We start from the raw sequence: 13,792 nt of genomic DNA, 5'->3' as shown, positions 1-13,792 counted from the left end.
TATGCTTAAAACTTTGATCGTGTTTTTTTTTCCCTCCACTTCTCTGTTACATTTGTACTGAGAATTAAGGCACGTCATCGCTTTCCCTCTATTTCATGTCCAGGTAACTCTGTGGTGGGTTAATCCCCATCTAGCCAGAAAACTCTGCTTTGTGCTTCTCAGAAAAGTTCCTCACTCCCTGTGGAAACTTGCTTTGTGATCCCAATCCATACCTGTTGAAGTCAATGGAAGGGACTCCCCTTTGTTTTCAGTAGGCATGAAATCAGGGCCTTTGAATGGAGTGGATCTGAAAGAGTTTATAGAGAACTCAGAGTAAAAGATCCCTTGTTGTTAGTTCTCCGAATCTTTACTTCCACAGCTCACTGGCCAGCAGGAATAGTGATCTGAAGTAGCTACAAGCTTACCACACAGAAAAACTTATACCAGAAAACTTCATGATAGTAAGCTGTAATGGGAAAATTAATTAGCACTTTTATTATTGTTGCTGCTTAATTTCCAAGCAGGAAAGGCTTGTGCTTCTGACCTAACTCTAGCCCTTCATCCTACCCTAAATGATCCCCTTTATGTAGATCACCTTGTATGATGTCCTGTTGTGGAATACTGTGTCATACAAAATGATGAAATGATGAATTGAGCTCTGCTGGAGCTTTCTAGGAGATATTGAAGTCAGCTAACTTGTATGTAGTCAATTAAATGTACTATGAGATACAGACACTTGAACACCAACTGGCAAGATAAGTACAGATTTTCTGACACCACACTCTAATGAAAAGGGAGTATACTACTCCTCACATAAACCACAGTGATAAACTACAAGGCATATCAGTGCAAACAGCATTTCCCACAACCCCAATTACAAGTCCTGTTCAGAAAACATACCAGACTTGAATGTTGAAATGTTTGCAGAAAATTTGACCTAATTACCAACTTGTCTTTTCCTCATAGGGAGCAAACATTTCTCTGAAGTTTTTTCTTAATGTGTGCACTTCTGCCTGTCTCTGAAGACTATCAACTGCTGCCTCCTATTTTCATGGTCGTGGGTCTGTTTTGGAACATCACAATCAGTGTGGACAGAAAACAAGGAAGGAGAAAAATAGAGTGTGATAGAGGGAATTTTCAATGTTGAAACCGTTTGTTCTGATGGAAAAATATCTTTGCCCCACTGTAAAACGAGTAAAAGTTGCTCAGGAAACCTTCAATATGCAAAAGAGATACAAAAATTTACAGGGACACTCAAATATTTTTAGGACACACGTTTAGAGCCAGATGCTTTGCTGGTGTAACTTTGCATAACTCCATTGACTTTAAAGGATTACATTGATTCACAATAGAAGAGGATCGGCCCCATGTTTTTAAACCAGAAGAAGGGCCAAAGAGAGATGGACTCTTGTTCTGTCTGGTCTTAAATTTAGATTGTAAACTCTTTGGGACAGGAACTGTCTCTAACTATATGTTTAGACATAATAGTACAATGAGGCTCCAATGTGTTTGAGGTGTTTAGATGTTACTGCAATATAAATAGTTTATTATACACAAACACTGTGTTAAAAGAATATTATTAAGTTTGCAAAGCCAAGCACTCAGAACATAGGATATGCCAGAATTAAGGTTGCCTGTGCAACCTTAATTCAGCCCTCTTTTGCATGTGCATATGGCACAGTCTTTAATTACATGATCACATGCTACTTTTTCCACAGGACCCCTATCTCCTTCATTGCACAGAATGCACCTGCTCAGGGTATGAATCAGGATTGTGTAGTGATGGAGACTTTGTAAGACCACTGCCTGTCTCATTTGTTGCATAAGTTTAAAAGTGTGTAGTGAGTGAGGCAGGGAATTGTAGAAAGGGAAAGAGGATGATCTCATAGTTAAAGCACTTAAATATTTCTGGGGATAATGGAGTCTATCACAGCTTATACCACAGAGTTTTTGTGTGATGTTAGTCAAATCACTTAAACCAAACTTTTCATGGGTGGACACTTATTGTATGTTCCTCATTTTCTCAGTACCTGAGTTGAGACCCTTTGTCTGACTTGCAGAAGTGTGATTACTCAGAGCAGCATCTGAAATCAATGGCATCTTTGCTTTGAACATATAAAGGCAATATGTTCTAAAAAAATCAGTCCAAGGCAGACACCTGTCACGCAAAATTTTATCCCAAATGATTAACGTTTGACAAAGTTATGAGCAACTGAAAACAGGGTTTTATAATCTGAAGTTTCAGGCAACCTTAATAATAAGCAGTCTACCTGGTCCACCAATAATGATAATATTCAAAAGTGAAAATTAAATTACAATTATGTAATTCTTTCATCTTAAATAGTCTGATGTGTAATTATTACTCAGGAAAGGCTAGTTAATAATTGTCACTGTTCCTTTAAAAAACAAAATGTGAAAAAATGTGAAATACACAGCTGTCTCAGAGGAAGTCTCTAAAATAAACCCTACTTTAATTCTGTTGGAATTGAAACCACTACAAAAGTTGGATGAACACTTTTTTAACTCACTTTTAAGACTCTCATGCCTCAAAGTGTAAGTTATCGTTGATATTGTCTTTACTTCCCTATTTTCTGACACTTCCTATCCACATAATATTGACAGATCAAAAGAGGGATGACCATCAGACGCAATCTGTTTGAGCTAATGGAAATTCAAGCACACATATACCAATTCTCAATGGAAGCTCTGACATTTCTCAGACAGAAGGCACGAGTTTGCAGTAATTCTCTGTTCCTTTTGTCAAGAGACATCCACCCTGGATGTGTAAGGCCAATCACTAGCAGTTTTCATTTTGCAGCTATTGGGAACTGGATCTACATTTCAAAATCATGACATTTATAGCCATATCAATGTAAACATGTTTTTGATGTGGGATGATATGATGCAAGTTACTTACCTGTGTGCTATTTCTTTATCCGTCATTGAAATTAGGTGATGTTTGTGAGTAGTATGAAAAGGCTCTGGTATTTGTCTAACCTCCATCTCAAATTTGGATAGTGGAGATGTTTGAAGCTGTCTTTCAGCCACTTGTGAACTCATCCAAATCTCGCAGAACTTTCCAATATATATTTATTTGCAATTAGCAGAGCTCGGAACCAGCAGTGTCTAGAAATGATTCTTTCCCAGACGCAAGAGAGCCTCCTGACCCCATTGGTCATTGAAATAATGTTTTATTGTGTTGTGCTATGTTTTGCAAGATAACTTTTCCATTAGGTGTTTACACAGCATTCAAATTATTTTTCCTACAGTGGGTATATAGGGTGTTTGTGTATAAATACACACACATAGGACTGGGGAAGGTTGTAGGCTGTGACACAGTGTTCAAGTTAAGAACATCAGAATGACCATACTGGGTCAGACCAAAGGTCCATCTAGCCCAGTATCCTGTCTTCCAACAGTGGCCAATTCCAGGTGCCTCAGAGGGAATGAATAGAACAGGTAATCATCAAGCGATCCATCCCATCACCCATTCCCAGCTTCTGGCAAACAGAGGCTAGGGACACTGTCCGTGCCCAACCTGGCTAATAGCCATTGCTGGACCTATCCTCCATAAACTTATCTAGTTCTTTTTTTAACCCTGTTGTAGTCTTGGCCTTCACAACATCCTCTGGCAAAGAGTTCCACAGACTGACTGTGCATTGTGTGAAAAATACTTCCTTTCTTTGTTTTAAACCTGTTGCCTATTAATTTCATTTGGTGACCCCTAGTTCTTGTGTTATGGGAAGGAGTAAATAACACTTCCTTAGTTGCCTTCTCCACATCAGTCATGATTTTATAGACCTCTATCATATCCCCCCTTCGTTGTCTCTTTTCCAAGCTGAAAAGTCCCAGTCTTACTAATCTCTACTCATATGGAAGCCATTCCATACCCCTAATCATTTTTGTTGCCCTTTTCTGTACCTTTTCCAATTCCAATATATCTTTTTTGAGATGGGGCGACCACATCTGCATGCAGTATTCAATATGTGGGTATACCATGGATTATTATAGAGGCAATATGATATTTCTGTCTTCTTTTCTATCCCTTTCTTAATGATTCCCAACATTCTGTTTGCTTTTTTGATTGCCGCTGCACATTGAGTAGATGTTTTTAGAGAACTATCTACAATGACTCCAAGATCTCTTTCTTGCATGATAACAACTAATTTAGACCCCATCATTTTATATTGTGACAAAGTTCCTCCTCTATCTTGGTGGGTCCTGTGCTTATTGGTGGATTTTCTTGCCGCAGAGATTCACCATGTGGGTTGGGGAACAGCCCAGAGACCTTCCCCTCTTGAAGAACCTACAGTCCAGGTCAGTTGGGAGGTTTGGGGGGAACCCAGGCCCACCCTCTACTCTGGGTTCCAGACCAGGGCCCTGGGGACTACAGCTGTCTATAGTGCCTCCTGTAACAGCTGCATGACAGCTACAACTCCCTGGGCTACTTCCCCATGGCCTCCTCCAAACACCTTCTTTATTCTCACCACAGGACCTTCCTCCTGGTGTCTGATAATGCTTGTGCTCGTTAGTCCTCCAGCAGCACACCATCTCACTCTCAGCTCCTTGCGCCTCTTGCTCCCAGCTCCTCACACTCACACCACAAACTGAAGTGAGCTCCTTTTTAAAACCCAGGTGCCCTGATTAGCCTGCCTTAATTGATTCTAGCAGCTTCTTCTTAATTGGCTCCAGGTGTCTTAATTAGCCTGCCTGCCTTAACTGGTTCTAGCAGGTTCCTGATTACTCTAGTGCAGCCCCTGCTCTGGTCACTCAGGGAACAGAAAATTACTCATCCAGTGACTAGTATATTTGCCCTCTACCAGACTCCTGTACCCCACTGGTCTGGGTCTGTCACAATATGTATAGTTGGGATTATGTTTCCCAATGGGCATTACTTTGCATTTATCAACATTGAATTTCATCTGCCATTTTGTTGCCCAGTCACCCAGTTTTGTGAGATCCTTTTGTTGCTCTTCGCAGTCTGCTTGGGACTTAACTATCTTGAGTAGTTTTGTATCATCTGCAAATTTTGCCACCTCACTGTTTATCCCTTTTTCCAGATCATTTATGAGTATGTTGAATAAGACCTGGTCCCAGTACAGACCCCTGGGAGACACCACTATTTACAAAAAGAACAGGAGTACTTGTGGAACCTTAGAGACTAACAAATTTATTTCAGCATAAGCTTGTGGCGCTAAGGTGCCACAAGTACTCCTGTTCTTTTTGCGGATACAGACTAACATGGCTGCTACTCTGAAACCACTACTTAGAATCATAGAATATCAGGGTTGGAAGGGACCTTAGGAAATCATCTAGTCCAACCCCCTGCTCAAAGCAGGACCAATCTCCAGACAGATTTTTATCCCAGTTCCCTAAATGGCCCCCTCAAGGATTGAACTCACAACCTGGGTTTAGTAGGCCAATGCTCAAACCACTGAGCTATCCCTCTCCCCATCTCTCCATTCTAAAAACTGACCATTTATTTCTAGCCTTTGTTTCTCAGCTTTTAACCAGTTACCAGTCCATGAGAGGACCTTCTCTCTTATCCCATGACAGCTTACTTTGCTTAAGAGCCTTTGGTGAGGGCCCTTGTCAAAGGCTTTCTGAAAATCTAAATACACTATATCCGCTGGACAGGAGCGCTGCCAGCAATTCTGCCACCCTAGGCGGCGGAAGGTCCCGCCCCGAAATGCCGCCCCCCACAGCGGCGGCGGAAGGTCCCACCACCAAAATACCACTGTGGTTGCCGCCCCCCAAATTGTAGCGCCCTAGGCAACCGCCTAGGTCACCTAATGGGTTGCGCCTGCCCTGCCACTGGATCCCTCTTGTCCACATACTTGTTGACCCCCTCAAAGAATTCTAGTAGATTGATGAACCATGATTTCCCTTTACAAAACCATGTTGACTCTTCCTAAACAAATTATGTTCACCTATGTGTCAGACAATTTTGTTCTTTACTCCAGTTTCAACCAGTTTTCCCGATACTGTAGTCAGGCTTACTGTCCTGTAACTGCCGGGATCACTGCTGGAGCCCTTTTTAAAAATTGGCATCACATTAGCTCTCCTCCAGTTAGGAGGCTTCGCACAGTTAAGGTTTTGCTATAATCTGGATGGCATGTAGATGTATGTCAAAAGAAGCAGGTTATAATAATGTTTCATATTTGATGAGAACAGAATTTTTCAGACCTTCTTGACCATATTGCCAGCTACAGTTCCAATCTCTGGCTTAATATCATACATGTTTCTAATTAAACACAAACCTAAAGAATTTAGAGTTTCAATTATGACTTTCCACATGCCATCTGTAATTTGTGATTTAAACACTAAGGAGTTTATTTAGTGTTTATAACCAGAGGAATGGAATTTGTCTACTGAGCATGTTCTTCTGCTTTTCATCACTTTGTTAAGATTTTGTCATTGCCTCTTTGTATCTCATCTAGGATTGGCCAGAAAATAAGAATAAGAAACTGAGCTTTTGACAGTTGGTTTCATTCCATGTGGGAACCAATACTTAGACCTTTCACATTTTTTCTTGAAAAAATATGGGCAAGAGAGCGAGACCTGCCAGTAGCCAGGAATGTGAGAGACCAGGTTCAAGTCCCTATTCTTCTTGCTTCAAAGGAAGGACTTGAACCCAGGTCCCCTGCATCCCATGAAATGCTCTAACCACTGGGATAGTGGCAATTCTGAGGTGAGCCTTGCCCTACTCTTCCTCCAGTGGGACTACTGGATTGAGTAAAGGTTTGCAGGACAGAGCTCTTAATTTTTATGAATATTTTTTTCTCTCCATCAATTACATTGCTTCGTATTGTGAAAATTAGCATACTATCCCCATCCTTTGTACTTTAATCAGTAATAAAATGGTTCCATCTCATAGCTAGTATGTGCAATCTCAAAAGTTTGCAAATTTCATAGAAACTGGAGAAGCAAAGACCTACTGGGTCTGCTAGCCTTTTCCTCAGCCAATTCAGGATTGTTCCTTCATATACTGTATATTTTGAGCTCATTGTCCTGTCTTTACCTAAACGACCCCAGAGATTGAGCTCCCATATCATGTTCCTAAAAAAATTTTTTCAGTACGCCAATAGATCTCATTATTTGGAAGTATTCCTGGATCTTCAGCCTTCTTTTTTCCAAATTCAAATAATAAATGGAAATATGTGGCCAATGTAAAAAAGGTCAGGGGGAACAATAAATTAATAAAATGGAGATGGTGTAATAGTAAAAATATAATATTCTGTGCATTTTCTCTGAAGTTGGCACAATAATACATGAATTTAATCCAAAGGGATTGCCATTTATTATGTAAACAGGAATTGAAAATTCACTGACTGCTATATTTTTCATTGTTAAAATAAGTGATCAGTTTGCAACTCTAATCTTGATATTTTTGGTACTGTCTTTACCTTCTTAGGTTCCCACTCTGAACCTCCATCCTGCAATGCTAATTCCATCACTTGCCCATCCGCTTGCACATGCAGCAACAACATTGTGGACTGTCGAGGCAAGGGCTTAACAGAAATTCCATCTAACCTACCAGAGGGCATTGTGGAAATGTAAGTGCCAGTGTCAACTTACTATTCTCATTCTGAATGTCATTCCAGATCTAGTCCACTTAACTTGTGGAAGGAAGCTGCAATTTTTAACCATTTAAGCTGATAACCATGCCCATTTGCCAGTCATATTGTCATTATCCCCCACATTTTTCAATTTTAGGGCTCAATCCAGGTCTTAAATGCAAAATGAGATATTGTGCAACATACCCATGCCCATCTGAGAACAGGTTCAAATACTCATCAAATTCATTTCAATTTGTATATTTACCCCCAAAAAATGGTGTATGGTCACTTTTATCAAGAGGCCAGGAAATGAAAATAGATCAGCTCCTCTTTTACATTTTCCTTAACAGAGTTATTTTCACATTTCAACTTACCTTGATGATTTCTCCCAAAATAATTGAAGTATCTCATGTTAGACAGACAGAGTGAACCTGTGGTGGGAGGGCGGGGGTCTCTTCTTTGCTAAAGTCTGACAATAAAAGTCCTCTTTTCTGACTTCTATATTTCATTTATCCCAAATCTTTTACACTTATCTCAACACTTTCTTGTATCATCATATCAGATATTGGTTTTCAGATGTACTTGTTTTTACTAGTTTTGTCTGTTACAGCAGTTCACAATCTACCACAGTCCTGATTAGTGTGAAATAAAACAGAATTGCTTTTGGTTGTTCCATAGGGAATGGTTGTTGTAAGATAGTATCCCTCTTGCAACCAGCTTTAAGAGCCTTAACTTTATGGATTCAATCATATCCATATAATTACTGTAACAATTCAGCTTTTCATCTCTGCAGAAATATTGCTAGACTGCAAGATTTTCTGGGACAAAGTTTAGCTGCTTTTCTCATTTATATGCTGGCCCATTGCAATTTAATATCTGACTCCCAGCAATTTGAGGGTTACTGTTTATCCAAAATGTTCTAACCATAGGTTTCGCTGGTGCTCTGATCTATATGTGTACTCTGTCACTACACTGGTTATTTTTATAATTTAGGATTCAGCTCAAAATCTATGTGATTACCATCTCAGCACATTATAAAGTAGTTCACTATGCTTAATTTAATCAGTTTCCATGTTCTGTGTGGACTTTGCAACTCTCATATAAAAAAAGATATTTTAAACATGCAAGTTCACTGAACAAATATGTTGGATGTAAACAGTGCTCTAAAGTTATACTGCCCACGATAACCTGGGCATGTAAAATAATTTACTAGAAATGAAAAAATAGTCACATGCTTGTTGACAATTCAGAAACTCTGAACACTTGCTTTACTTAAAAGTTCAGGCATGTACAGTCTTCTGTTGGGATTACAGCATCTTGTACAACATGCCAACTAGGAATCTATTTCTACTCTTGAAAATTACAGTATAAATTATATCTGAAGTACTAAAAATTACTCTTGAATTTGCATTCCAAACAATATATACCCTATAGGGATATGGTTGTACATATGTAATGTTTTATAACATGATAGATTTAAGAGCTGTAGGCATGAACGTTTTAAATAACGATATGAAAGATTTGCTGAGGTAATAAGGATGCAGCTATGAGCATCTGTTTGGGAAGTTCTAGAAGAGTACTGTATATGGTTCTAGAGCAGAGGTGGGCAAACTTCAGCCTGTGGGCCACATCCGGCCCATGGGACCCTCCTGCCCGGCCCCTGAGCTCCTGGCCTGGGAGGCTAGCCCCCGGTCCCTCCCCTGCTGTTCCCCCTCCCCCATGGCCTCAGCTCGCTCTGCCGCTGGCGCAGTGCTCTGGGTGGCAGAGCTGCGAGCTCCTGGGGCAGTGCAGCTGCCCCACCCAGTGCTCTGGGCTGCACGGTGGCATGGCTGGCTCCAGCCGGGCAGCGCGGCTGCCTGTCCTGGTGCTCTGGGCGACGCGGCTGTAGCACCGCTAGCCACCGGTGCTCCAGGCAGCGCAATAAGGGGGCAGGGAGCGGGGGGTTGGATAGAGGTCAGGGGAGTTTGGGGTGGTGGTCAGGGGGCAGGGGTGTGGATAGGGGTTGGGGCGGTCAGAGGGCGGGGAACAGGGGGATTGAATGGGGGCAGGGGTCCCAGGGGGGCAGTCAGGAAGGAGAGGGGGTTTGGATGGGGTGGTGGGAGGCAGTCAGGGAAACGGGGTAGTTAGATGGGGTAGGGATCCCGGAGGGGCAATCAGGAATGAGAGGATGTGTTGGATGGGGTGGTGGGGGGCAGTCAGGGGTGGGAGTTCCAGGGGCTGTCAGGGGACAGGGAATGGGTGGGGTGGGGTTGGATGGGGTAGGAGTCCCGGGCGGGCGAGAAGCAGGAGGGGTCAGATAGGGGGCAGGGCTGGGCCACGCCTGGCAGTTTGGGAGGCACAGCCTCCGCTAACCAGCCCTCCATACAATTTTGGAAACCTGATGCGACCCTCAGGCCAAAGGGTTTGCCCGCCCTGTTCTAGAGAGTGTGGAAACTACTAATTTCAGAGAGTTGGTGTGAAGAAATAATAGAGGAAGATGTTTTGTGTAAAGTTTTATATTGAAGCTGACAGGGTGGAGGCACAGTTGGGTAGTTATATGGGACCTACTGCTGGAAGTTAGTGATCTGTAGGTGGAAGATATGTTCAGATATCCATTAATCTGAGAGCAACAGAGGGAACAAATGATATTAAGAAACATTTGGAAGAAATGTATGAGTTGGAAGGACCACAGTATCTGAAACATCCTGAAGAATGTGTAAGCAGACCAGTATTCTGTCTCTGACCGTGGCCAGTGCCAGGTGCCCCAGAGGGGTGAACAGAACAGGATAATTATTGAGTGATCCATCCCCTATCTATCCCTTTCCTAATGGTTCCTAACATTCCAATAGCTTTTATGACTGCCACTGCACATTTCAGAGAACTATCCATGATGACACCAAGATCTCTTTCTTGAGTGGTAACAGCAAATTTAGACCCCAACATTTTGTATGTATAATTGAGACTGTGTTTTCAAATGTGCATTACTTTGCACCTATCAACACAGAATTTTATCAGCCATTTTGTTGCTCAGTCACTCAAATGTGTGAGATTCTTTTGTATGTAACTCTTTATAGTCAGCTTTAAGTTTAATTGCTTTGAGCAACTCATCTGCAAATTTTGCCACCTCACTCTTCACCCCCTTTTCCAGGTGATTTATGAATATTTTGAATAGTACTAGTCCCAGTACAGATCCTTGGGGAACCCCACTATAGTATTTACCTCTCTCTATTGTGAAAACTAACCATTTATTACTACGTTTCTTACCTGTCTTTTAATCAGTTACTGAGCCATGAGAGAACCTTCCATCTTATCCCATGATTGTTTACTTTGCTTAAGCTACGAGAGAGAGACTTTCTAGTCACACTTTTAAAATGTTAGCTCCTTTCGACTTTTTTAAAATTTGTAACTTTTTGATATGCTTAGGGAATAAGCAATTGTCAAGAGAGTGGGGAGGTTAGAGGGGTGTACCTTCTTTGTTTGTATTTTATTTGAAGATAATCAAGTGAGAGTTCCTACACCAGTACTTGTTCTGTCTTTCTTGTGATGTGGTGTTTTATGCTGGCATAGATGAACAATGATTCTTTGTGGGGAGGCAATGGGTCTGGTGAAGTGGGTGGATTAGGGAGTTACGATAACAGGTCTGGAGGTACTTATTATGATAGTGCTCTAGAGAAGAATTGTAATTCCCATGGGTAGTAGAAGAATCCCCCAGAGAACTTCCTGTGATATTACTAGTTCTTTTGAGAATATTCTGCACCAACCCATCATAATGTCTAACATCAGAGGTGTAGCCGTGTTAGTCTGAATCTGTAAAAAGCAACAGAGGGTCCTGTGGCACCTTTGAGACTAACAGAAGTATTGGGAGCATAAGCTTTCGTGGGTAAGAACCTCACTTCTTCAGATGCAAGTAATGGAAATCTGCAGAGGCAGGTATAAATCAGTATGGAGATAACAAGGGAGGGTGAGGTGCTCTGCTAGCAGTTTTTTTGCTGTAAGATGCAACAAACCTCGATGCCAACTCTGCCCACATATCTACACCAGCAACACCATCACAGGACCTAACCAGATCAGCTACAACATCACCGGCTCATTCACCTGCACGTCCACCAATGTTATATATGCCATCATATGCCAGCAATGCCCCTCTGCTATGTACATTGACCAAACTGGACAGTCACTACGCAAGAGGATAAATGGACACAAGTTAGATATCAGGAATGGCAATATACAAAAACCTGTAGGAGAACACTTCAACCTCCCTGGTCATACAATGGCAGATGTAAAGGTAGCCATCTTACAGCAAAAAAACTTCAGGACCAGACTCCAAAGAGAAACTGCTGAGCTCCAGTTCATTTGCAAATTTGACACCATCAGATCAGGATTAAACAAAGACTGTGAATGGCTATCCAACTACAGAAGCAGTTTCTTCTCCCTCGGTGTTCACACCTCAACTGCTAGCAGAGCACCTCACCCTCCCTGATTGAACTAACCTCGTTATCTCCATACTGATTTATACCTGCCTCTGGAGATTTCCATTACTTCCATCTGAAGAAATGAGGTTCTTACCCACGAAAGCTTATGTTCCCAATACTTCTGTTAGTCTCAAAGGCCCTCTGTTGCTTTTTAATGTCTAACATGTATCACTGACATCTCGCTGGATGAAGCTGCAGGGCCATTTTTGGCATGGTTGATTCTGATCAAGGTCTCAGTAGTCTACTAATCTCAAATGTGAAGAGGTAGGGGGAATAATTTGTGATAAATTCATCTTGCTTCATATGTATGTATGTGGACAACCTCAGAGAGGAGATTTTTTTTAAGTCTCTGACTATTTCCTGTGCCCCAAGGACAGGACCAGAGTTTATGATTCTGTTTTTTTACTCTTGACAATAAACCAGTTTAGATGGAGGGTTCCACAGCTGAAATATTCCAGGTGATGTCAGTGCTCCTATTGGAGGTCTAATGGCTTATTTTCTTGGTGGATGTCAGCATGAAAAAGGACAACAGCTTAATGAGCAAAAATATCTTCCTGGAAACTGTTGGGGTTTTATACAGAACACTGAAGACGAGACCATCACTGGATCTGGTTCTGATCATTCCTATATTGGAGTTACCCCAAGTAAGTGGTCTGATAGGAAGGGCTATTTCATACCTCCATCAGCATCACACCTTGGAGATTCATTAGTTGTTTAGATTTCTGTGGTTTCTGTAATGCTTTGAGCATATGTCAGATATACTCTTACAACTGGGGTGTTGATCACCTTCCCATCAAGGCTCCATTTTCAGTAGTAAAGGGTACTGTCAACTTCTTGACCTGTATCCTTTTGTTTCTTGTACCTGGAAGTTGCCATGGGTTGACTGATGTTCTGTGGATGAAGTAGCTGGAGTCACAGATTGGAGAGGAACTTAATATGAAGTTTCCTGGAGTCTGATATTATTCTTTGGCCATACGTAGGTGTCTCAAATTGGGCACCCTAAGTTTTTAGATACTTTGACCCCATTCTCTCTGTGCCTCAGTTTCCCATCTGTAAAATCTCACCTCTCACAAGGTTGTTGTAAAAATATATTTGTGTTTGTGAAGCACTCAAAGACTATAGTGATGAGTGCTATAGAAAGGTCCATGAGGAAATTAAAATTCTGTTTTAAGAGCAGGGCTTGAATAGCGTGCTGCAAATAAGGAATGGGGCCATACACTGAACAAGGGGAAAAAATATTGAATAACTGCACATGAAGTGAGCATCATCCATCCTGTGCAATGAATGACACAGGGGTCCTCTTAAAAAAATAGTATGTGATTTTGTCATTAAAGAACCATCCTAATCCATATGCACAGGCAACCTTAATTCTGGCATTTCCTAACTTTTGAGGGCTTGATTTGCAACCTTCATAATGTCCTCTTAATAGTACTTTTTGGGTATAAATGAAAAATAAAATAGAGTATTAAAAACATGTATAAAGGGGAACAATTTTGGTGGAAGAATATTAGGTCTCTTCCATCCTTCACATGTGATTTTATTGCAGATTACGAACCCCAGGATCAGGGCCGGCTCCAGGTACCAGCTTAAAAGCAGGTGCTTGGGGCGGCCAAGGAAGAGGGGCGGCACCTGCGGCAATTCAGGGGCGGCAGGTCCCTCACTCCCTCGTGGAGCGAAGAACCTGCCGCTGCTGATCGCGGCTTTTTTTTTTTTCCAATTGCCGCCACCGGTTGCGATCGTGGCTCTTTTTTTTTTTTTTTGCTTGGGGCGGCAGAAATGCTGGAGCCGGCCCTGCCCAGGATG

At 41.7% G+C, this 13,792-nt stretch overlaps 1 protein-coding gene across 2 annotated transcripts in view; it reads left to right on the top strand.

Moving 5' to 3' along the window:
- The window catches only part of SLIT3 (slit guidance ligand 3), a 780,962-nt gene that overhangs the window by 507,313 nt on the left and 259,857 nt on the right, over positions 1–13,792 (top strand). For both annotated transcript variants that reach the window (XM_034778698.1, XM_034778699.1), the window contains one exon: positions 7,394–7,535. In XM_034778698.1, coding sequence (XP_034634589.1) covers positions 7,394–7,535 — 142 coding nt within the window. The remainder of the gene's footprint in view (positions 1–7,393; positions 7,536–13,792) is intronic.

This window comes from Trachemys scripta, chromosome 8 (genome assembly GCF_013100865.1).
Source record: "Trachemys scripta elegans isolate TJP31775 chromosome 8, CAS_Tse_1.0, whole genome shotgun sequence".
Lineage (NCBI taxonomy): Eukaryota > Metazoa > Chordata > Testudines > Emydidae > Trachemys > Trachemys scripta.
The sequence above is the reverse complement of the archived record's forward strand: the minus strand, read 5'-3'. Positions and strand labels throughout refer to the sequence as shown.